This window comes from Pongo abelii, chromosome 1, assembly GCF_028885655.2.
Source record: "Pongo abelii isolate AG06213 chromosome 1, NHGRI_mPonAbe1-v2.0_pri, whole genome shotgun sequence".
Classification (NCBI taxonomy): domain Eukaryota; kingdom Metazoa; phylum Chordata; class Mammalia; order Primates; family Hominidae; genus Pongo; species Pongo abelii.
In genome coordinates, this window is record NC_071985.2 from 193,261,736 (window position 1) to 193,285,339 (window position 23,604).

A 23,604-nucleotide genomic window follows, 5' to 3' on the forward strand; every position below is an offset into this window, starting at 1 on the left:
ACTTCCTTGACGCACCAAGACCCCCCTCAATGCCACAGTCCGCCATCGGGCCAAGTTACGAGACTCAGCAGGGACCACAGAGACGAGACTGGCGCGGGGACCGGAGCAATCAAGAGTCTCAGGGTCGAAGCCAAGGCTAGTCCAGGGCTGGCCGGGTATGGGGGTCAGGTTGGACCCTGTCTAGGCTCACCTGCCGCTGTGCTAGGAAGGTCTCCCAAAGATACACTGTCCAGGAGAAGAGCAGCACGGCCCCGAAGATACGCTTCTCGGCCGGCATCTCCCACAAAGCGTCCAGCGATGCCCACATCCCCATGGCCACCCGGTTCCGCCGGCTCCTTCAACGTGCACCTGTGCCACACCGACACTCGTCCCCTCAGAGCGTCCCCGCGGTGTCACAGCAATATCCGTTCTTTCCGAGGGCCCCTACGCCGATACCCGCCCCCATCCCTCCCTCTGCCCGCTGCTGGCAGTGTCACAGACACACTCTTCCCCTTGCAGACTCCCCCTAGTCCCTCCTAGTTTCTACAGGAAAAGCCCCAGCCCCACCTTCCTCACTTCCGGCCCAAAGAGGGCATGGACCCAGATGCCTAGTTCCGGGCCCGGCTGAGCTGTGTTGCATCAACATTCTTCCCCCACGTCGTGACGCTGGGTTCCGGCCTAGGGTTCTGGCTTTCTTCCTGGGTTAGTGAACGCGGCGAAGACCTCCTCTTTCTAATTTCCAGAGCCGCAGTTCCATCCTCTGGGTCAGCGGCTTACCCTGACTGGGCTGCGGTATCTGCCCTCCTTCCCCCAACAAGGCGACAGGTAGTCGGGGCTGGGGCCGGAACTGAGTGGGCCGCGGCTCCCGCGGCTAGGAAGGACTGGACAGCAGCCGACTTCCCAGGCTCTAAAAATCGTGCCTCTGAGTTAGAGCTACCTCAAAAGCAAGACCAGGCATTAGAAATGGAGTCTTTTGGCCAATATTGGGGTGTTCGGAATTCAAGCGTATGAGAGAGTGGACGGTAGCGTTGAGAATTTTCATTTGAAGATCTCGTCTCAACCACCCCAAGTGTAGTCAGAGAAGGCGTTTTCCTTGCGAGAGTGCCCTGGAACAAAGCAAGGATAGCGTGCGTTAGACATACCTGAAATGAAAGCGTCTTACTTTATCTAGGTACATATTTGCATCAGTAAGGCGCAATGCCATTTCTCTCTTGGAATTCAGAAGTGAAATATGGTGACTGGGACGCCTGTACATTGCTTTGACTTAAAAATTGAAGTCAATTATTCTGACCGAAAGTTAATCTGATGATTAATTGGTTAAACATACTATCGTTGCTAATTAGCATAATTATTATTTACAATAAAGTGAGCTAAATAGCTACAACTAAAATATATTTAAATTACTGTGATATTGTGATGCTAAAGATGTGTTGAAATTAATATCTTGAATTTCTCAACCCTGCCTAAATGCCTCTGAGAGTAATTAGTATAATTAAAAGTCACTAGAGAAAGTGAATGACTCTAATAACAGGATAACAAATTCTTTTCAAGTCAGATGGTTTCCAGTTCTTTGCTTTCAACAAAATTAATGGTGGCCCATGAATTGTCAGCTGATGAAGGAACACTATTTGGTTTTTGGCATGCAACTCAGAAAGAAACCAAACGATTGATTGACATGCTTACAACAAAACTACTAGCATTCTCACCTATTTATGTAAAACCATTTCTCAGCACTTGTATCTGTGAAAACAACAGAATTGAAAATGAACCCTGTTAATCTACCAGTAGGAACTATTCATCCAGATAAATGAATTAATTGGTAGGTCAGCCCCATCTATCTCACTAAGAGATGTGTTCCCAATAGAATTTCACCTTTTATAACTGTGTATTATCAATATTTGCAATCGTGTCATTTTGATCCATTATATACTAAAGATTATTGTGATGATTACTCACTTCAGAAGAATTCCAGCATAGAGCCATAAAGTTATGCAAAATTTTTTTAAGGTTTACTACATATGTCATATTTTTATTGCAAAGAAGTGATCAATAAAAGTTGTTCAAACATCAAAGTATTACATTTGAATAACATTTTTTGTTAGAGTACAATCTAAATATGTTAGAGATAATAAAAGAACAATGTTGAAGAGCTCATTAGTGTATGTTTTAATGGATAATGGTGTTATTCAGGTGTTATGTAGATTCTCTTGAATACATTATAAAGAGTGATTTAACAGTTTTTAAAATTCTTTTCTTTATCCTGAAAAGTTGCAATGACTTAACAGTTTTATCTTAAAATGTCAGTATTTACAATTTGCAAGAATTTACATCCATTGCAACTATTTGAATTTATGATGGAACCAGTTAGATACCAACTTAAATATATGAGGGGTAAACACTTTTTCAAAATTTTCTCTCCCTCAGGCCATCATTGCTATGCCCTCTTCACTCTTGACTTCAGCTGTCTGTGAGTCCAAAGCCTCACAGGAGCTTCTACCACCCAAGCTTTGTGGCTAAGGGCACAGGTTAAGAGTCAAGCTGCTTGATTGCCAGCCACAGCTGCACCACGTATTAGCAAGTTCTTTGTCTGTGCGTCAGATCCCCCTCAGTAAAATGAGAATAACATAGTATGTACTTACTTTCTCGTATTGTTAGGATCAAATGAGAAAATTCACGTAAAGCTCCTAGCAATGTAGATGGCCCTGATTGCCCAATAAAGGTTAGCTACTGCTTGGGAGAGGGGCATCATAGCATTGATCTGTCACCGTGTGTCTGAAGAGATAGGAGAGTAGGAGGCCGAGGTGTCAGAAAGCCAAGACTGACTGGAATTCATTCATTCAATAAATACTGAATGTCTGTGAAATGCCAGACGCATCTCCAGGTGCCAGGGATATAGCAGTGAACCAAAGCCCCTCTCCTGGAGCTTACATTCTTAGCTGGGGTGGATGCAGTGTTTCATAAATAATAAGCAAATATTCAATAGTAAAAGTGGAAGTGGTGATAAGTGCTATGAAGAAAAAGCAGCAAAAAGGCAATACAGCATGTTGGTGTGAGGGGTGCTGCTTTACATAAGTTGGTCAAGGAAGCCTTCTCAGATTAACTGGCATTGGAGTCCCCTCAAAAAAGTAAGAGAAGAGGCTGTGTGGATATCTGAGGAAACTGCCAATCAGAGTGAAGAGCAAGTGCAAAGGCCCTGAGATTGGCCAGTGCTTATCATATCTGAGGAATGGCAAGAGGCTGTGGAAAGAGTAAGGAAGAGGGGGAGTGCAGATCCATGCCATCATGCAGTCTTTTAGTTAAAAGACTTTTACTTAGAATGAAAGAATAAGCCATTGCAGGATTTTGAGCAGAGCATTGCAGAGTTTTGAGCAGACAATCCTTCTCACTACAACGTGGAGAATAAATTTAATGGAGACTGGAAGGAGGGAGTGCAGTTAGGAGGCCATTTCAAGAATCCAGGTGATTTAGCAGTTGCCAAGGATATCAGAAAAAAAGAAAAAAGAATCCAGGTGAGAGATGGTAGTGCAGACTAATGTGGTGGCAGTGGAGAACTAGTGAATTATGGAAAGTGAATAATCACTTGTTTCTCTTTTCAGAAAGACAGTACTAATAGAAGGGCTGGCCTGTATGGAGTCTAAAAATGGGAACCTCAAAACAGGCTGTTGGCAGGATTTTGCTAAAGGAGAAAGACTGGCAGGGTGTGCTGGCTCACATCTGTAATCTCAGTTCTTTGGGAGGCCAAGGTGGGATAATTGCTTGAGTGCAGGAGTTCGAGACCAGCCTAGGCAACACAGTGAGACTTCATCTCTATAAAAATAAATAAAGGAAAATGACTGAATTTGAAGGATAAAGATTATTATCCCTAAAGTGATAGACATTGCTGTAGGGTAGTCCATCTACCCTGTCTAACCTAAATGATAGAGTTGCTCTCAAGCTTTTTCCCTATCTTGCCTTGATTCTCTGCTTACCAAGCATTCAAGGTCCCTTAATTGAAACTCTGGCCATAAGTGCTCCAGCCTCAAGAAAAGAATGATCCCCCTTGGCTGGGCGCAGTGGCTCACTCCTGTAATCCTAGCATTTTGGGAGGCCGAGGTGGGTGGATCACTTGAGGCCAGGAGTTTGAAACCAGCCTGGCCAACATGGCAAAACCCCATCTCTACTAAAAATACAAAAAAAAAAAAAAAAAAACAACCAGGCATGGTGGTGGACGCGTATAATCCGGAGGCTGAGGCAGGAGAATCGCTTGAACCCGGGAGGGGGAGGTTGCAGTGAGCGGAGATCACGCCACTGCACTCCAGCCTGGGTACCTTACAAGAGCAGCTGTTACTTCTTTTGCATCTAGCTCATTCTACTTCCTAGCTCATACGTTCTGTCTCTCATATAGGCTACTAATTCTATGTTACTCCCTGTTAAAAAAGAACAAAAACAAAAACCCTATAATGGTCCATTTATGATACTATAAAGCCCAACGTATATATGGTATATATGGTATGACCTTCAAGGTCCTTCATTACCTGACATCAATCTACTCTTCAAAACCCTTCTTTTTTGGCCAGGCGTGGTGGCTCACGGCTGTAATCCCAGCACTTTGGGAGGCCGAGGCGGGTGGATCACGAGGTCAGGAGATCGAGACCATCCTGGCTAACACGGTAAAACCCTGTCTCTACTAAAAATACAAAAAATTAGCCAGGTGTGGTGGCGGGTGCCTGTAGTCCCAGCTACTTGGGAGGCTGAGGCAGGAGAATGGCGTGAACCCGGGAGGCGGAGGTTGCAGTGAGACGAGATCGCGCCACTGCACTCCAGCCTAGGCAATAGAGCGAGACTCCGTCTCAAAAAATATATATATATATATATCCTTCTGGGCTGGGTGCAGTGGCTCATGCCTGTAATCCCAGCACTTTGGCAGGCCAAGGCGGGTGGATCACCTGAGGTCTGGAGTTCCAGACCAGCCGAGCCAACATGGTGAAACCCCATCTCTACTAAAAATACAAAAAGTTAGCCAGGCATGGTGGCAGGTGCCTATAATCCCAGCTACTCGGGAGGCTGAGGCAGGAGAATCGCTTGAACCCGGGAGGCAGAGGTTGCAGTGAGCTGAGATCACACCACTGCACTGCAGCCTGGGCAACAAGAGCGAAACTCTGTCTCAAAAAATAATAAAAATAAAAATATACTTCCATGATGATCCCGCTCAGGAATATTATCTTCCATTTCTTTGACTGCCTGTGTAATCATTTATGGGACACCTCAATGTCACTTCCTTTGCAAAGCCTTTCCTGGCCCCACCCTGTATTCACCCACCTGTTTTTGCATTTAGTGCACGATACAGTGAAGTCTCATCCAGGGGTGGCATTTTAACTCCAGTGGATCAGGCAGAAATTACAAATGGTCAAGATTACCCTTCCCTTAGGAAGATGCCACTTTGGAGACTGCTATTTTTTTTTTTTAAAGACAGGGTCTCACTCTGCCATCCGGGCTGCTTGCTGCAGCAATCTCCTAGGCTCAAGTGACCCTCCTGCTTCAGCCCCCTGAGTATCTGGGACTGCAGGTGTGCACCACCACACCCAGCTAATTTTTTTATTTTTTGTAGAGATAAGGTCTCACTATGTTGCCCAGGTGGATCTCGAACTCCTGAACTCAAGCAATCCTCCTGCCTTGGCCTCCCAAAGTGCTGGGATTACAGGCGTGAGCCACTGCACCCAGCCTTACATTGTGTCTTGTTGAGCAGCATAGCCAGTTTTTCTCCAGCATGGCAACAAATCACTTTATCTGCATACCAGATGAAATGTTTTTTTTCTGTAGACTTCCTCTGTGGGTATGAAATATTTCATTTAGGTGCCAGATAGTTACACAGTGTTTCAAATGACCATGATCTCTCTCATTTATTGGGGCAAAAATGCACACACTATAAAGTTGGTGGAATCTGAGGCCTGCTGAGAGAACCATTTTCTGCCACCTCCCAGGTGGGCCATCTCTCTCTCTCAGGGTACACACTCATTGAGTGGAATCTCTCCATTCTTCCCTCCCTGCCAAGGAGAATTCTCCTCTGTTCAAGATGTTATGGCCAGGTGCGGTGGCTCATGCCTGTAATCCCCGCACTTTGTTATGCCAGGGTGGGTGGATTACTTGAGGTCAGGAGTTCAAGACCAGCCTGGCCAACATGGTGAAACCCTGTCTCTACTAACAATGCAAAAATTAGCAAGGCATGGTGATGCACACCTGTAATCCCAGCTACTTGGGAGGCTGAGGCAGTAGAATCACTTGAACCCAGGAGGCGGAGGTTGCAGTGAGAAGAGATCCTGCCACTGTATTCCAGCCTGGGTGACAGAGCGAGACTCTGACTCAAAAAAAAAAAAAAAAAAAAAGTTATGACCCCACTGTATTATAATTCCCTGATCTGAAATTACTTGTCCATCCAGCCAAACTGAATGCTCCTGAAGCACTCAGGAAAGATTCCTAGGGGTTATCACAATGCTTAGCATAGAGTAGGTATCAGTAAAAGTTGGATAAAATCAGTCTCCTTTATGTCAGTCTGTATCTACTCCCACCCGTGTCCACTTTTGAGTAATTAATGCAGGAGACCCCTGGACTGCATATATACCTTTAGGCCAAAGACCAGCACAGGGGTCAGCCTACCTCTAAAGGACAGTCCACTGCAGGGCCCTCAAACAGCACTTTCCTACTTTTTATTATATTTAGTCTAACCTCGTCAGCATGGACCTCAAGACCATGTACCTGACCACCCTCCCTTCTCTTCCTACAGCCTTAGATTCCAGCCCAGCTATCCTCTCCCATCTATGGCAGCTTATGGTCTCCAGCCTGCTGAGTGTACACCACAATCCTAGAGACATTTTTAACTACCACTATACCCCACTATACTCCACCATCCATACAAGTAGAAGCTCAGCCCTATAAATAGAGAGCCAGTCTTTGCAAGGTAATTTCAATAGCGTTCTCTATCTTTATTGATACACCACTGCACACATGAGGGAAACAGTGCTTTCCTGGAAAAGATTGGAGTCCATCACATTTCAAATGGGGACGTAAACCCTGATGTGGGCAAGGGACTCTGGCAGTCAGAGCAGCTGCAGTAGGGCTCAGAAGAGCAATCCCTCTTTGTGGCAGGTTTTTGAGCAATGATTATCCCCTCTAGGTTCTTCATTTTGTTTTCCACTGTCTGAAGTTTTTTCAAAATTTTCTCTTGCAGACCCAAGGACAGGAAAAGATTATTATTGTCTTGAATTCGGAGACCACTTCCTTCTGGGTTGGCTAGCAAAGCCTCAAAAATATCTGAGCCCTTCTTGTAAAGTTTGTAGAGTGTGATTACTAACAACAATGTTTTCTAAAATGGAACAACAGAAGTTGAGTGTTAGTTGCTACAGTTTACTATCTATAAGAGAAAAACAAAACAAAAACCTAATAGTAACAATAATTCCTCATTCCAATAACAAGTCTCCCATTTAGCAAATTTTTTTTTTTTTTTTTTTTTTTTGAGATGGAGTCTCACTGTGTCGCCCAGGCTGGAGTGCAGTGGCGCAATCTCAGCTCACTACAAGCTCCGCCTCCCGGGTTCACGCCATTCTCCTGCCTCAGCCTTCTGAGTAGTTGGGACTACAGGTGCCCACCACCACGCCTGGCTAATTTTTTGTATTTGTAGTAGAGACGAGGTTTCACCATGTTAGCCAGGATGTTCTCGATCTCCTGACCTCGTGATCCGCCCGTCTTGGCCTCCCAAAATGCTGGGATTACAGGCGTGAGCCACTGTGCCCAGCCTTAGCAAAATATTTTCACACCTATTTCATCTTTTGATTTTCACTGCAAACTGGAGAGGTAGGCAGGTCAGGCACCATTTTCTGAATGTCTGGAAGTTACTTTGCCTCTGTATGATCTATTTATGCAGAAAAAACACAACTGGATAACTACATACCTTCTAGTTTGAACTCTGTCATTGTCCAAGGTTATATATTGGAAGTGGCAGAGCCAGGACAGGAATCTAGAAATTCACACTTCCAAGTACACTTTAGGACATAGTAGTCTGAAAAACTGGATTTCTTGGTCATGGAAAAGGTTTTTAAAATATACTAGGAGAGATCTGGGTACAATGGCACACACATATAGTCCCAGCTACTAGGGAGGGTAAGGTGGGAGGATCACTTGAGCCTAGGAGTAGTGTGCTATGATGGCACCTGTGAATGGCTATTGCACTTCAGCCTGGGCAACATAGCCAGACCCTGTCTCTTAAAAAAATTTTTATATATATATATATATTTTTTTATTTCTATAAAATAAATTATAGGTGTGGACCACTGCATCCAGCCCTCTGAGAGGCTGAGATGGGAGGATTGCTTGAGGCCAGGAGTTAAAGACCAGCCTGAGCAACATAGCGAACGTAGCGAGACCCTGTCTCTACAAAAAAATTTTAAAAATTAGCCAAGCCTGGTGGTGCATGCCTATGGTTCCAACTGCTCAGGAGGCTGAGGCAGGAGGATCACCTGAGACCAGGAGTTTGAGGCTGCAGTGAGCTATGATGACACCACTGCACTCCAGCCTGGGCGACAGAGCAAGACACTGTCTCTAAAACATAAAAAATAAATAAAAATTAAAAATAAAGCATATGCCAGGCACGGTGGCTCATGCCTGTAATCCCAGCACTTTGGGAGGCCAAGGTGGGCGGATCACCTGAGGTCAGGAGTTCGAGACCAGCCTGGCCAACATGGTGAAACCCCGTCTCTACTTAAAATACAAAAAATTAGCTGGGCGTGGTGGTATGCGCCTGTAATCCCAGCTACTCAGGAGAGTGAGGCAAGATAATTGCTTGAACCTGGGAGGCAGAGGTTGCAGTGAGCCGAAATCGCACCATTGCACTCCAGACTGGGGGACAAGAGCAAGACTTCATCTCAAAATAAATAAATAAATAAATAACAAAAGCATATGTATAGTAGGACAGATCCTTGCTAGGATAAGAAAAAAAATCATCTTGTTCCTTATTATAACAACTAGCACCACTTTTTTTTTTTTTTTTTTTTTTTTTTGAGACAGAGTCTCTGTCGCCCAGGCTGGAATGCAGTGGCACCATCTTGGCTCACTGCAACCTCCACCTCCCGGGTTCAAGCAATTCTTCTGCCTCAGCCTCCTGAGTAGCTGGGACTACAGGTGCGTGCCACCACACCCGGCTAATTTTTGTATTTTAAGTAGAGATGGGGTTTCACCGTAGCACCGCTTATTGAATATATGTGCTAAGATTTATACATACAATATCTTCTTTAATCCTCACAATATACATATATATGTGCGTGCGTGTACACACACACACACACACATTCCTGTTCAAGATTTAGGTCAGTTGGTTTACATTAAATGAGATTTTGGAGAAGAACTGAATTTCAAATCCTAAAAATTCGGTTCAAACTCCAATTTTGCCAGCTCTTACAAACTGTGAACTTGGGTGGGTGACAATCAAGTTCTCTTCATCTACAAAATGGAGCAAATAATCTCTCCCTGATTGTTATGCAGGATTGTGATGGTTTAAAATAGAAAGGATCTGTGACCATGATTACTAAACAATAGTGACATATGAAAATAAGTGAATGCTAAAAAATGATCCAGTAACAACTTCTCTCTGCATTTATCAAGTAAACTTGTCACTCTAAGGAAGCCGTTTTAAAAGCCTGTCACCTTAAGTTTCCACTGAACCTCAGTGCAACTCAGTTTCTTCACTTGTCATGTGAAAATAACCTCCATCCATTTCATGGAATTTTTGAGATTCTCAAAGCATTTGACTATATTGTATGTCAACTATTATTATTGGTGACTACACAGAAGTATGTAAAATCCTGTCTCTCACAATCCCAGCCAGTTAAATTCCTACTCCCCAAAGAGCTCCTGTATACTTATGGAGCCTTATCTTGTTAAAACACAATAATGAACACATTGTGATGACTTAATACATATGCCTCCTTATCAGTTACAGAACAATGGCATAGTAAGAAAGGCCATACTCGTGATCCTAGCTATACTTTGGTGCCTATTCTATAAACATAGTAGCACTCAAAGATGAATAAGTGATCAAAAATTTTTGAGGGTAAGGCTGTCTTTTCAGGTTACCAACATGTTTGGTCTATTTTATTACAGAAGACAAGCCAAAGACCATTGTGAGAAAAGCATTTTTATGCCCAAAGCCTAATTGATGGAGATTTTCAAGGATAACCTAGTTTCTGCCAACTTAAGAGACAAAGGTTCGCCTTTGCACATCTGCATGATCTTAAAACTGGTGGCAGCAATATGGGAGAGAACTAATCAAATTTCAATTTATAATTATATAAATGTTTGTAACAAAAGAGTATAACCTGAATTGACTGAATACTTCGTTTCCATAAGGCATATATTCCTATTCCCAATAAAATCAAGAAAGAAATCCTCAAGATGACTTGCACAGCCGGAGCAAGATTATCTAATAGTCCCAAACTTGTTTGCTGAGGTGCACTAGTCTCTCCCAAAAAACTTGCTTGTATCCAATTCCATACTGTGCTCAGAGAGAGAGACTCTAAGAGGTTGTCCCAGCTAGAAGATGAAGATGTTGACATTTTAATAAGCAGCAGCTCCAGGAACTACATGTGCAGAAGCTTCAGGAATCTAAATATGAGTTAGGGAGAGTAGTCTGGGGGCCTAGGTGTTCCAGAGCCATTGTGAGCTGTGCTTTGTGATGTCACTGTTCCAAAGGTCAGCTTGCTTCCCACTCACCCAACCAATGAATCTTACTCAACACCAACCAGGCACCGGCCTGGGTTTTCAGTTCATTCATATTGCTTTATCTGATCTTTGGCTAGTTCTGGCTCTAGCATAGTGCTGTCTAGTACAACTTTTTGCAATAATGAAAATGTTCTTTATCTGCCATGTCCAATATGGTAACCACTAGTTACCTGAAATGTAAATAGTGCAGCAGAGACTGAATTTTACATTTTAACTAAATTTGGCTGGGCATGGTGGCTCACGCCTGTAATCCCAGCACTTTGGGAGGCCAAGGCAGGTGGATCACTTGAGCCCAGGAGTTCAAGACCAGCCTGGCCAACATGGTGAAATCCTGTCTCTACCAAAAATACAAAAATTAGCCTGACATGGTGGTGCACACCTGTAGTCCCAGCTACTTGGGAGGCTGAAGCAGGAGAATCACTTGAACCTGGGAGGCAGAGGTTTCAGTGAGCTGATGTTGTGCTCCAGCCTTGGTGACAGAACGAGACTCCATCTAAAAAAAAATGTTAAATAGCCATATGTGGCTAGTGGCTTCTCTCTTGGTTAGTGTAGATCTACATTTCCAACAATTCAAATGGACAGCAGCTGTTGCAGCTGTTTTCACATAATAAAAAAAACTGAGGTGTATTGAGGTTGAATGGAAATGTGAGGAGATAGGATTTTTTATTTTTATTTTTTTGAGCTGGCATGTCACTCTGTCGTCCAGGCTGGAGTGCAGTGGCGCAATCTCAGCTCACTGCAACCTCTGCCTCCTAGGTTCAAGCGATTCTCCTGCCTCAGCCTCCTGAGTAGCTGGGATTACAGGCGCCCGCCACCATGCCTGGCTAATTTTTTGTATTTTTAGTAGAGATGGGGTTTCACCATGTTGGCCAGGCTGGTCTAGAACTCCTGACCTCAAGTGATGCACCTGTCCTGGCCTCCCAAAGTGCAGGGATTACAGGCATGAGCCACCGCACCCAGCAAGGAGATAGGATATAAACAGGGCTTTTTTTTTTTTTTTTTTTTTTTTTTTTTTTTGAGACGGGGTTTTGGTCTCACCCTGTCTCCCAGGCTGGAGTGCAGTGGTGCAATCTTGGCTCACTGCAACCTCTGCCTCCGGGGTTCAAGCGATTCTCCTGGCTCAGCCTCCTGAGTAGCTGGGATTACAGGCATGTGGCCACCACGCCTGGCTAATTTTTTTATTTTTAGTAGAGATGGGGCTTTACCATGTTGGTTAGGCTGGTCTCGAACTCCTGACCTTGTGATCCATCCGCCTAGGCCTCCCAAAGTTCTGGGATTACAGGTGTGAACCACCACACTTGGCCTTCAGTTTACCTTTAATAGTGGCATCCACCCACTCATCTGTCAGTCACTTCCACTCAGTAGTCTTCCACATCATGCCCTATTAGGACTTACTGACTTGTGCAATACCTACTTTCAAGCCTTTGGTAAATTCTTTCTTTTTTTTTTTTTTAGACAGAGTCTCGCTCTGTTGCCCAGGCTGGAGTGCAGTGGTGCGATCTCAGCTCACTGCAACCTCTGCCTCCTGGGTTCAAGCGATTCTCCTGCCTCAGCCTCCTGAGTGGCTGGGACTACAGGCACGTGCCACGCCTGGCTGATCTCTGCATTTTTAGTAGAAACGGGGTTTCACCATGTTGGCCAGACTGGTCTCGAACTCCTGATCTCAGGTGATCTTCCTACCTTGCCCTCCTAAAGTGCTGGGATTACAGGCATGAGAAATAGCACCCAGTCCGCCTTTGAAAAATTCTTATAGGTTCTTCATTGCCTTTCAAACAAAATCCAAAATCTGTAACATGGCTAACAGGGCACTAAAATGCCTGGTCCCTGCTTACCTACCAAGTCTTCTCTTCCTCTGCCATTTGTTCTTTCAACTCCAGCTATAGTAGTCTTATCAATGTCACCAACACACCAAGCTGTTGAACCACAAAGCCTTGGCACATAATTGGATAGCTCTTGTTCTTTGCCTGGCTTCCCCCTCCTCCCCCAGCTTGGAGTTCAATGCCTATTCACAGGTGCGATTATTGCACAGTACAGCCTCTAACTCCTGGGCTCAAGTGATCCTCCCACCTCAGCCTCCCGAGTAGCTGGGACTACAGATTATTGCCTGGCTAACTTCTATTGATTCTTTAGGTTTCCATTTAAACATTATCCTCAATGAAGCTTTTGCTGTCCTTTTTTGGTCCCCTTCTCATAAGCCCCTCCACCCCTCCTGTTTAAAAGCACTTTTACTTTATTATTTGTACTGTTTTAATGTCTGTCTTCCCTACTGGATTATTTTTTTTGTGGGGGGTGGAGGTTGGGGGGACAGGGTCGCACTCTGTTGCCTAGGCTGGAGTGCAGTGGCCTGATCTTGGCTCACCGCAACCTCTGCCTCCTGGGTTCAAGTGGTTCTCCTGCCTCAGCCTCCCTAGTATCTGGGATTACAGGCGCACGCACCACTACAGCGCGGCTAATTTTTGTATTTTTAGTAGAGACAGGGTTTCAGCATGTTAGCCAGGCTGGTCTCAAACTCCTGACCTCAAATATCCACCTGCCTGTGCCTCCCAAAGTGCTGGGATTACAGGCGTGAGTCACCGCACCCAGTCCCTTACTGGATTCTTAAATCTCTATGATGCAGGAAATGAGTCTTGTTCAACACCTACCACCCAGGGGCTAGCAGATGGTATATGCTTTGTAAATATTTGGCTTCTTAACCATTTAGATAGCTTTCCTACGCCTCTGGTCTTTTTTTTCAGGTTATACCTGCCAAATACATGTTGACAGATTTTTAAATCTCTTGCCTATCCTGGTTACCTTCCCCAGAGTGAATCAAACCTCCAAATGCAGTCTGTCAGAGAAGCCACTCCTGCAGGAGTAGACCAAGAAGGTCATAGAGGGATATAGGCCACTCTCTCTAGACACAGCTCTACATAATAGAGTATAAAATCAGTAGTATAAAGCCAGGAGGTATCGCAGTTTACCTTGGGGTAGGAAGAGGAGCAACTTTTCTGAGTTTTAGAAGTTTCTGGCCGGGTGCAGTGGTTCATGCCTGCAATTCCAGCACTTTGGGAGGCTGGGGTGGGAGGATTGCTTGGGCTCAGGAGTTCAAGATCAGCCTGGGCAACCTAATGAGACCTCGTCTCAAAAAATAACAAAAATGAGTAAGTTTCTTTTAGAAAAGAAAACTTGTCTTTTTCGTAGGTTACATGTTATTCACAGAAAAAAATATGCACGTTTCCCATCTCTATACTCAAATGAAGAAATGTCAGCACCATATGACTGTGGAGTTTGAGTTGAATAACCTGGCTTTCACTACACTTCAAATTGTATTTCCCACTATTCACCTTCACAAACAACACTCACATTACAGAACTGTGGTATTTTTGGTACTTCAAATACCACCTGCAACTTTCCGTCTGTTATTCCTTTATACTAAATGTCCCTCTCTGACATTCTTCTAGTCAGAAGAGATTGGAAACTGGGCTCCACCTCTATTTGTGCCAGCCAGGCAAGACACTTCATCTTGTTCTTTGTCAAATATATTAACAGCACCTACTTCATAGGATTATGAAAATTCAACATAATTTTATGTAAAATGCTAAAAAGCACAATTACCCTGAATTCTCACAGTACTTTCCACTTCCAGGCCAGTGCTTCTAGAAGTTTTCTGTGCCTAAGAATCACCTGGAGATCTTACTAACACGCACATTTGGGTCCAGTAGGTCTAGAGTAGGGCCTGAATTTATGCATTTTTATTAATAACAATTTCCTAGGTGACACCCATACTGCTGGCCCACTACCACACTTTAAGTAACAATGTTCTGAGATACTCCAGCCCTCCCTTCACCTTGTGAAAGCTTCTTGATGGCCCTGACAACTTTGTTTGTTTGTTTCCCATTGCATCTGGAATTGTATCTCTTTAAATGTGTGTACTTAAATATTTGGTGAATGATTATGTCTTAGGCAGTTCAGCTCAGTAGGCCTTTTGGGACTGAGAAAGGATAGATTGAGAATGGAATACCCCAAGGAAGGCTAATAAAAAACTTTCTTCTCCACAGTTCCTTACCCTATTTCACACATGGGCTCATGAAAATGGGGAAAACACTGAAGCAAGAGAATTCTGGGTAAAGGCAAGAATAGAAGTGTCTGGAAGTCTTCATTCCTACTCACCATTTTGGAGGCACTCTTGAATTGAAAAAGCTTTGAAAACAAAGTCAGTGCTTTCAGGTCTGTGCCAGGGTTGGGACAAATTCCAGAGATATCAAGTTAAAATGATTACTACAAGCTAAAAAAAAAACCCTTCGCCCTGTATTATTGTATAGTCACTTATGCTGGTTTAAACATGGAAGTCTTTTTTTTTTTTTTTTTTTTTGAAACGGAGTCTTGCTTTGTTGCCCAGGCTGGAGTGCAATGGTGCAATCTCAGCTCACTGCAACTTCCGCCTCCAGGGTCCAACAGTGATTCTCCTGCCTCAGCCTCCTGAGTAGCTGGGATTACAGGCATCTGCCACCACACCCAGCTAATTTTTGTATTTTTAGTAGAGACGGGGTTTCTCCATGTTGGTCAGCCTGGTCTCAAACTCCTGACCTCAGGTTACCTACCCGCCTCAGCCTCCCAAAGTGCCAGGATTACAGGTGCGAGCCACCGCGCCCAGCCAAAAGTCTTTAATAAAGATCAAATGATGCAAGCTGCTCTAACTGGGATAGACAGTGATCTTAGGATCAACTACTTAGGCTTATATTTGAATTGTTTTTTTTTGAGACAGTCTCGCTCTGTCACCCGGGCTGGAGTGCAGTGGCGCAATCTCGGCTCACTGCAACATCCACCTCACGGGTTCAAGCGTTTCTCCTGCCTCACCCTCCCAAGTAGCTGAGACTACAGGCGTGTGCCATCAGGCCCAGCTAATTTTTTGTATTTTTAGTAGAGACGGGGTTTCCCCATGTTAGCCAGGATGGTCTTGATCTCCTGACCTCATGATCCGCCCACCTCAGCCTCCCAAAGTGCTGGGATTACAGGCTTGAGCCATGGCGCCTGGCCTAATTGGGTTCTTAAAATCTGGGTTTAGTTCCACTGTGAATGGCCTCACGTGGTCCTTCCAGGGGCTACAAGTTCTGTGTGGTTGAATGGATATAGTTCAGTCTTAGTAGATTTCTCTTACTCTGGGCTAACCATCTCTCTCGTATGAGGAACTTTCACTAGGCCTACAGATGCTTCTCATGCTCAAATCACAAAAAGGGACCTTTCACCTCTACCTCCTCCCTTCATAAGTGAGGAAATTAAAGCCACTGAAGAAATTAGCTTGATTCCAAAGAAACAATAGCGGTCTCAGTCTCTAAGATCCTCATTTCTGCCACTTCTTTCAACAGAGTCTTACTCAGATCATTCGGATTTCTCAGAATCCTGTTACCTACTGGGATCTGAGACAATAAATGACTTGGTTATGGGGGTGCTTTACACTCAGGGTGAGGTGACAGAATGAAATTCCTGAAGAGCTGACAAAACAAGAAAATAAGATTTAAGGGTCAGAGAAAAGGTCTTGAAATTCTAACCACAACAGACTGGGCGTGGTGGCTCACGCCTGTAATCCCAGCACTTTGGGAGGCCGAGGCAGGTGGATCACGAGGTCAGGAGTTCAAGACCAGCCTGGCCAAGATGGTGAAACCCTGTTTCTACTAAAAATACAAAAAATTAGCCAGGCGTGGTGACACACGCCTGTAATCCCAGCTACTCTGGAGGCTGAGGCAGAGAACTGCTTAAACCTGGAGGGGCGGAGGTTGCAGTGAGTCGAGATTGCGCCACTGCACTCCAGCCTGAGCGACAAAGCGAGACTCCGTTGAAAAAAAAAAAATCTAACCACAAGGATGAGAGAGATGTTAGTTGTCTGAGTCACTTCATTTTTAGCTAATGAAAGTAGCTGAAAACTTCACAAGGAACAGGAAATAAAGCTGCTGTATTAGGACATACTGCTATCCTTCTCATTAGACACAGACGTCCCACAGTCCAATGAAACTCAACACATCTAAAAGCCAAACTCACCTTGGTTTCCATTATCTTCCCAAATATTCATTCCTTCTTTGTATACCTACTTAAAATGGTTGCATCAGTACCAAATCTTTTCCTTCACTCTCCCAAGCCCCCAAAATCCTGTCTCCTTAAATATCTCAATTTCATCTACCCTGCCCTCTGCTGCAATTGTCAGTAAATACACTCACCAAGCTTGCTTCAATTACTTCAAGTATACTGTTTCCAATTTCAGCTCCTCAAATCAAGTGAGCACTCCACACTTCAACTGATATATGCCTATAGACTCAAATCTAAACTCCTTAGTTTTCATGATTTAGTTCCTGCTATCTCTACAATGATGTCACTCTCTTGTTCCCCTTTTATTGCCAGCGTATCAAATTATTTGTAGTTTCATAGAAACATGCCCTCTGAATTTGCTATGTCCTTCATGTTCTGGTTGGCATATCCTCTCCTTTCTACTCGGCCAACATCTGGACATCCTCTGGGAGCTCTTGACTCCCACAGCTAATTACTCAATCTCAGAATTATCTTTCCAGAAAAACAAAAATTTTAAGATAAAAAGAACCTTGTTCTGGGATGGGCACGGTGGCTCATGCCTGTAATCCCAGAACTTTGGGAGGCCGAGGCAGGAGAATAACTTGAACCCGGGAGGAGGAGGTTGCAGTGAGTCGAGACTGCACCACTGCACTCCAGCTTGGGCAACAAGAACGAAACTCCGTCTTAAAAAAAAAAAAAGAAAAAAGAACCTTGTTCTGAATGATTTAGCTAATAAGAAATAAAAAAATTACTGGGGTAAAATGTTAATGGCATATTTCAGAAAATACAAGTGCAATTTCAGTTTACATGTGGCATGAAAACTCATTATGAGTAAACAACGAATGGGTGAAAAATTGTAATTTATTGAAACTCAACTCAAAAAATATAAGATGCTGTAGTGTACAATATATTACACAAAGCACCCTCAGGTGCACATTCAAGTCAAGTAAGAACTCCATATCCCTTTCCCTAGCCCTCCCACCCTGGGACCTTAGTATTTGTTCCATATACAATCATGCACACTTAATTTGAAAAAGGAAGCCCCAGTATATTTTGATGTATTAATTAGCACCAAACAAGTGTACAGTTCCATTTTTTTAATAAACAAACAAAAAATAAACCCAATCATTAAACCAACTGGAGAGCTAATGGACTCAGCCAATACTGCTGACATAGATATTATACATTCATGTAAATACAGCCTATTCTACCCTAAACAACGGTGTGGCTGCTTCTCAGCCTTTGTTCGAGTTGGCAAATGTCCCCATGTTGCAGTGTTGGAGCCAGTCTGTTACTAAAACAAAATTGCTACTTATGAACTTCCTACACAAAGCTCATCTGTCTTTTTTGTTGGAAATAAGTCTAAAATTGGTGTGGAAAACTTAGATCTTTCAAGAACAACCACTGGCCGAAGATAATGAAGCTGTTTTAAGGCAAGCTCTCCACAGTCTGTTAATGCTTTGTCCAATACGACCCTCAGGTTTTCCAAGGAAGGAACTGTTGTTGTTTCAGCTACTATTAAAGGTGGGATTGCAGTCAGGTTCTCATGAATTGTAGAGTCACTGGAAGAATGAGGTATGTCAACTTCAGGTTCATTGTCATTCACCATATTATTTGCCACAACATCCCCTGTTAAATCATTATTGGACTGTGAAGAATTACTTAATGTTAAGTGCTCTGAAGGCTCCCAATCATCAAAATCATCTTCTTTCTCTTCACTTTCCTGAATAAATTTCAGAAATGAAGATTCAAATCCCATAGGTTTGTAAGTTTTCAAATCAAATGACCGGGGCTGTGAATGTTTCCTAAAATTCTCTTTTGGGACATGGGCTGGATTTTTTACATTGTTTTCTTGCCCTGAACTATGCTGCCTAGTTTCTGATTCTTTGATCCTTGGTAAAGGCAGCTGGAAACTTGTGAAATAAGTCCCACTTTCAGTCCCATTGGGATTAGGTATGGAATTTTCTATTTTACAAGGAGGAGGAGGCTGAACTATATTACATTGTTCTAGGGAAGTGGTTTCTGAACTATGGTTACATTTCAAAGTTCCCCTGTAGAGCAGAGTATCTGCATCAAATACTGAGCTGCTTTCTATGCACCCTTTCTGACCTCCATCCCTTTCACTTGAATGACAGGAATCAGTGTTCTGGATAGGTGCACTACTGTCACCTGGGGAATGGCTGTGTTGTGTGCGCTCTGATTCACAGCTTCTATTTTCTTCTTTCTTTATACAGGGATCTGCTTCAGAAGGGGGTTCCTCCTTAATTTTGGTACCGTACTTAACGCAAACAACAAGGTTCTCCATCTGTTGCTCTAAATAGGCACTACTCATCTGATGAGTGCGTTTGTAATGCCTCACAATGCTGCTCTCCAACTTCACCACAGATAAGCATCCTTGAACCATGCAGGGGTACTGTGTGTGCTCAGAGTGCTCCACACACATATGGAGGGCCTCAGCTCTGGTTTTAAAACTTATTGGGGCTTTCTTTTCTTTGATTAAGCCACATTTTTTAGCCTTAGCATTAAATGATCTCCTGGTGGTCTGATGTTCATGCCCCTGAGTGTCAGCTGTTTGACATACCTTTTCACTCCTTAGTAGTCTCTCATTTGCTACTTTCTGGCTTCTAAACAAATCATCATAATAGTCTTTATGTCGGTAATATACATGTTGTGAGTAATTACTGCGATGGGTGAAAATCTGGCCACAGCCATTAAGATCACAATGAATTTCATAATCTGAATGTATTTCCCCTTCAATATTATGCTGTTCCATCAAGTGGTGCTTCAACTTGTTGAATGTATAAAAAACAGCAGGGCACTGAGGCTGGTTACAAGAAAACCTTGCTGCAGATTCAGCTTCGGAAAGTACTTTAGGCTCTTCAATATGGTCTAGGTTATGAGAGTCACTACAGTGCTTAGCAAGAGCTTTGGAACACAGGAAGCGTTTATTACATTCCTTATATTTGCAAGCAAATATCTTTTTACATTTGACAAGTTCTCTTTTGGTTCTTGCTTTGTCTTTCTCTAAACATAACTGTTCTTTGTTGTACTGATGTACAGTTCTGTAATGGCGAATTAAGCCTTTTAGATTGGTGAATGAGGAGTTGCAAGTTTTATGAATACAATGGAATGGTTTGTGGTATTTATTCAAAATATAACACAGATTTCCTTTAGCAACAGTTCGCCTGCTACCTCTGCCCTCTCTTCCTTCTTGTTCTTCTCTATGGCTGCCTATTGGTGATGAAATGTCAGATGTTTTACTTTCTGTTTCTTCACAAGATGATTCCAAATCTGTTTCAGAACTACATTCATCCTTTTTAGGATGACAGTGTGGTTTCTCAGAGTTACTATTGGGATCACCTCCAAGTTCTGCAGAACAATCACCTTTCAACCTATCTACTGAACATGGGCCTTCATGATCACACTTTTCATTATCTAATAGTTTGTGAGTTGCTCTGTCACTGCCAATTTGATGTTTATTTTTATAATGAATCCTAAGGTGTGTTTTTCTTGTAAATGACCTTTGGCAAATATGACATTGAAATGGGGAATACCGATGTTGGAACATGGTTAACTGAAGGACTTTTTCTTTTGAATAATTATGCTTTTTAAGATAATGCATTAACAGAGCCTCTCTGGTCACAAATTCATATTTGCATCCTTGAAGCTCACAGAAAAACGGCTTAGCCGCCAACTGTGCAAGGTACTGACTTGGCATATTTTCATCTTGATTCTGAAAATTAAGGTCTGAGATAGATGAAACTGACTGAAGAGACTTAGCACCACTGGATGGGTACCCCTGCAATGACCCTGAGAAAGATCCATGTGTTATTGAGTTTTTCAAGCTTAAATGTTTCAAGCGTAACAGAAGTTCCAACATGGTATCCTCTGTACAGGGCCTTTTAGAAGCACAAATGGAGGATTCTGAGGAATAACCTTGATGTTCTCGTTTACATTTAATGTGAATATTGTGATCCAGACCCTCATCTGGGGAGTCACTGTTTGTATCTGAACAGGGTTTAGGTTCTGCATCCAACTTTTCAGTTGTCTGATTATGTTCATTACCCAAAGAGGGAAACAGATCTTTCGTCTTTATCTTTTTGGGCTTGAAATGGTATGGATGAACCTTCCGTAAATGTTTCTGCATTCCTCTTGCATTTTTGTATGTGGAACCACAGCCATCAAAACCACAGGTAAACTTAGTCCCATCAAAACAAACTGCCATACTGGAACATTTTTCTTTTAAACTGGAGGGCCCAAAGACTTTCTCATTAGATAACAATACATCCTGCATAGTTTCAGAGTGATCTAGTGTGTCAATTAGCTCTTCATTCATTGAAGCTGAAGAGCTATGACTTAACTGATCACTAGAATTACTGTCACTGTTTTCTTTCAGGTTTTCTGCAGTTTCTGTATCTATTTGAGAATTAGCTGATTCTGCACAGAAAAGATCTTCAGGTAAATGTGATTTATCAGTTTGGTTAAGTAGATGGGGCTGATTAATACAATCTTGCTTTTCACCTGTTGCAGGCTCCTCAAGTTTCACTGATTTCTTTATGTCTCCATTTGAATTTTCAACATTATGCATTGAGAGGTGATTCTGGTATTCAATTTTGGAGTAATAGAACTTTTTACAGCCAAGAAAGTTGCATGTGTAAGATGCATCCCTAAAGTGTTGTGCTTCATGGTGGTAAAGCTGTCCCAAGTCACTGAAAACAATATTACAGCCATTTAATTCACATTTATAACGCAGATCGTCATGCTTTTGTTTATGGTTAAGTAGCTCATTTACTGATCCAAACCTAGCATAGCAATCTATAGATACACACATATAAGGTTGAGGCCCACAATGCACTTGTTCATGCTCTCGAAGGTGAAAAGCAGACATAAAATGTCGTCGACAGTAAGTACACTTCTCTCTTCTATTTTTCATATCCAAGTAGTGCTTGGCATTTTCATCATTATTTTGGTGTTCAGCTTTAAGATGCACACTTAAGTATTTAAATTGCTTAAACACACGGGAACAGTCTGTACCGGGACATGGATACAAATCTCTGTCTTGCAGGTGGCAATCTTCTAATTTGCTGAATGTGACATATTCATGAGACTCTCCTTTGGCTTGGTCATTCAATGAATGGTTTTGCTCTGGGATTGCAGAGGGGCTCTTAGGACAAATACCCTTTTGAGAGCCTTTTAACAGTAATTTCTTTTTAGAGCGGTCCCTTCTGCTTGGTGGCATTTTAACATGCTCCATCACATGAGGAACAAACATTTCTTTTCTCTTAAATTTTTTAATACAAACTGGACAGGTATAAATTCCATCTTCCATATGCATCTTAGAATGATGAAGAATTCTAGCCTCTATACATTCCCGCTTACATAACAAACAGAAAAACTTATACTGAAGCCACCTCTGATATCTTTCAGAAGAGCCAATGGGTTTTTTGTCTCTTTTCTCCTTATGCTGATCTGTCAAATCTCTTCTTCTATATTGTTTATCTTCTTTACCCTCATCATAGTCACTGAGAAATGACTCTAAAACATCTGTGTCATTAATGGACATTTCATAGCCACTTAAATCATCATCAGAATCTGAGGCTTCTTGTCCTAAAAGTTGGTGGCAGTGTCGTTTTAAAGTTTTCCAGTCCCAAAACTCAGGATCAAAAGGCCAGTGGGCTTTTAAAGCTAGTAAGAGCTCACATCGAAGAGAATTTGGAACTGGTGCATTTTCTTCATCAAATTTTTGATCTGGTTGCAAATACAGTTCTTCTAACACATTAAATCCATCCAAACTGGGTTCAATTAAGAATTCTGTAAGCTGACAGGCTCGTCTAACTTCTAAATCTTCTGGTAAAAGACAGGCAATTGTTTTACAAACTGATGCCTTCATTTCCTCATCTTCACTTGATCTGAGTTGAAGAGCTCTGACACACAGTAAAATTGACACCCCAAGACCAGCATCTTGTGCCTGTAAGTAAAAGAGGATAAAAAAATTATTTTTTTGCATACAGAAAGATTATATAACTTTCACTGATAAGGAATTTTAGCTTGTAAAAACTTTTAGAGTTCCTAAATTTTATCTTAAATCTTTCTTCATGAAAGTTACATTTAGATATTTCTTTCTCAACATGCAAAGAACTGCATTAGATGCTACAACTATGAACAATGTACATTTACTAGGCACTGTGTATTAAAGCAGTTCCTTACTTCCAAGGAATTTATCTGTACCCCGAATGCATAAACAATAAATGCATGTGAATCCAAAGAAATTCAGGATAAAAAAGGTCACTGGAGGATTCAAAATAGAATGATGTTGAGTAGAGGGGCAGGGTTTAAAACGGCAGCAACAGGAAACAGAGGTATAGATGTGAGTCTAAGATTAAATTCAATTTAAGAAATTCTCTTTGGCCGGGCATAGTGGCTCACGCCTGTAATCCCAGCACTTTGGGAGGCCGAGGCAGGTGTATCACCTGAGTTCAGGAGTTTGAGACCAGCCTGACCAACATGGAGAAACCCCGTCTCTACTAAAAATACAAAATTAGCCAGGTGTGGTGGTGCATGCCTGTAATCCCAGCTACTCAGAGGCTGAGACAGCAGAATCGCTTGAACCCAGGAGGTGGAGGTTACAGTTGAGCCAAGATCACACCATTGCACTCCAGACTGGGTAACAAGAGCGAAACTCCATCTCAAAAAAATTCTCTGTATCATGAACACTTGGATTTTTCAAAACTTCAAAGATAAAATAAATGATCCTCTCCATTTCCTCCTGAAAGAATTTGGTAATTTATAGTCACCGTCACATGTGTACTGAATCTCAGCTTTCCAGGGAAAAAACAGAAA

General features: G+C 42.6%; 3 protein-coding genes across 4 annotated transcripts in view; all 3 read right to left on the minus strand.

The window, feature by feature from the left end:
- ZMPSTE24 (zinc metallopeptidase STE24) overlaps positions 1-327 on the minus strand; it is a 44,059-nt gene extending 43,732 nt beyond the window's left edge. Inside the window, 1 exon segment of the mRNA NM_001132985.1 lies at positions 191-327. Coding sequence (NP_001126457.1) covers positions 191-313 — 123 coding nt within the window. The 5' untranslated portion in view covers positions 314-327.
- Positions 328-6,914: 6,587 nt separating this feature from the next.
- TMCO2 (transmembrane and coiled-coil domains 2) lies at positions 6,915-10,736 on the minus strand. The gene is made up of 2 exons (XM_002810992.4): positions 10,323-10,736; positions 6,915-7,318 (listed from the first exon to the last, which is right to left on the minus strand). Exons 1-2 carry the CDS (start codon positions 10,557-10,559, stop codon positions 7,001-7,003), a joined length of 555 nt encoding a protein of 184 aa, XP_002811038.2. The 5' UTR covers positions 10,560-10,736; the 3' UTR covers positions 6,915-7,000.
- Positions 10,737-17,607: 6,871 nt separating this feature from the next.
- The window catches only part of RLF (RLF zinc finger), an 80,078-nt gene continuing 74,081 nt past the window's right edge, over positions 17,608-23,604 (minus strand). Inside the window, exon 5 of one of the 2 annotated variants that reach the window (XM_024247124.3) lies at positions 17,608-22,732. In XM_024247124.3, coding sequence (XP_024102892.1) covers positions 18,077-22,732 — 4,656 coding nt within the window. In that variant the 3' untranslated portion in view covers positions 17,608-18,076. 2 annotated transcript variants of the gene reach the window in all.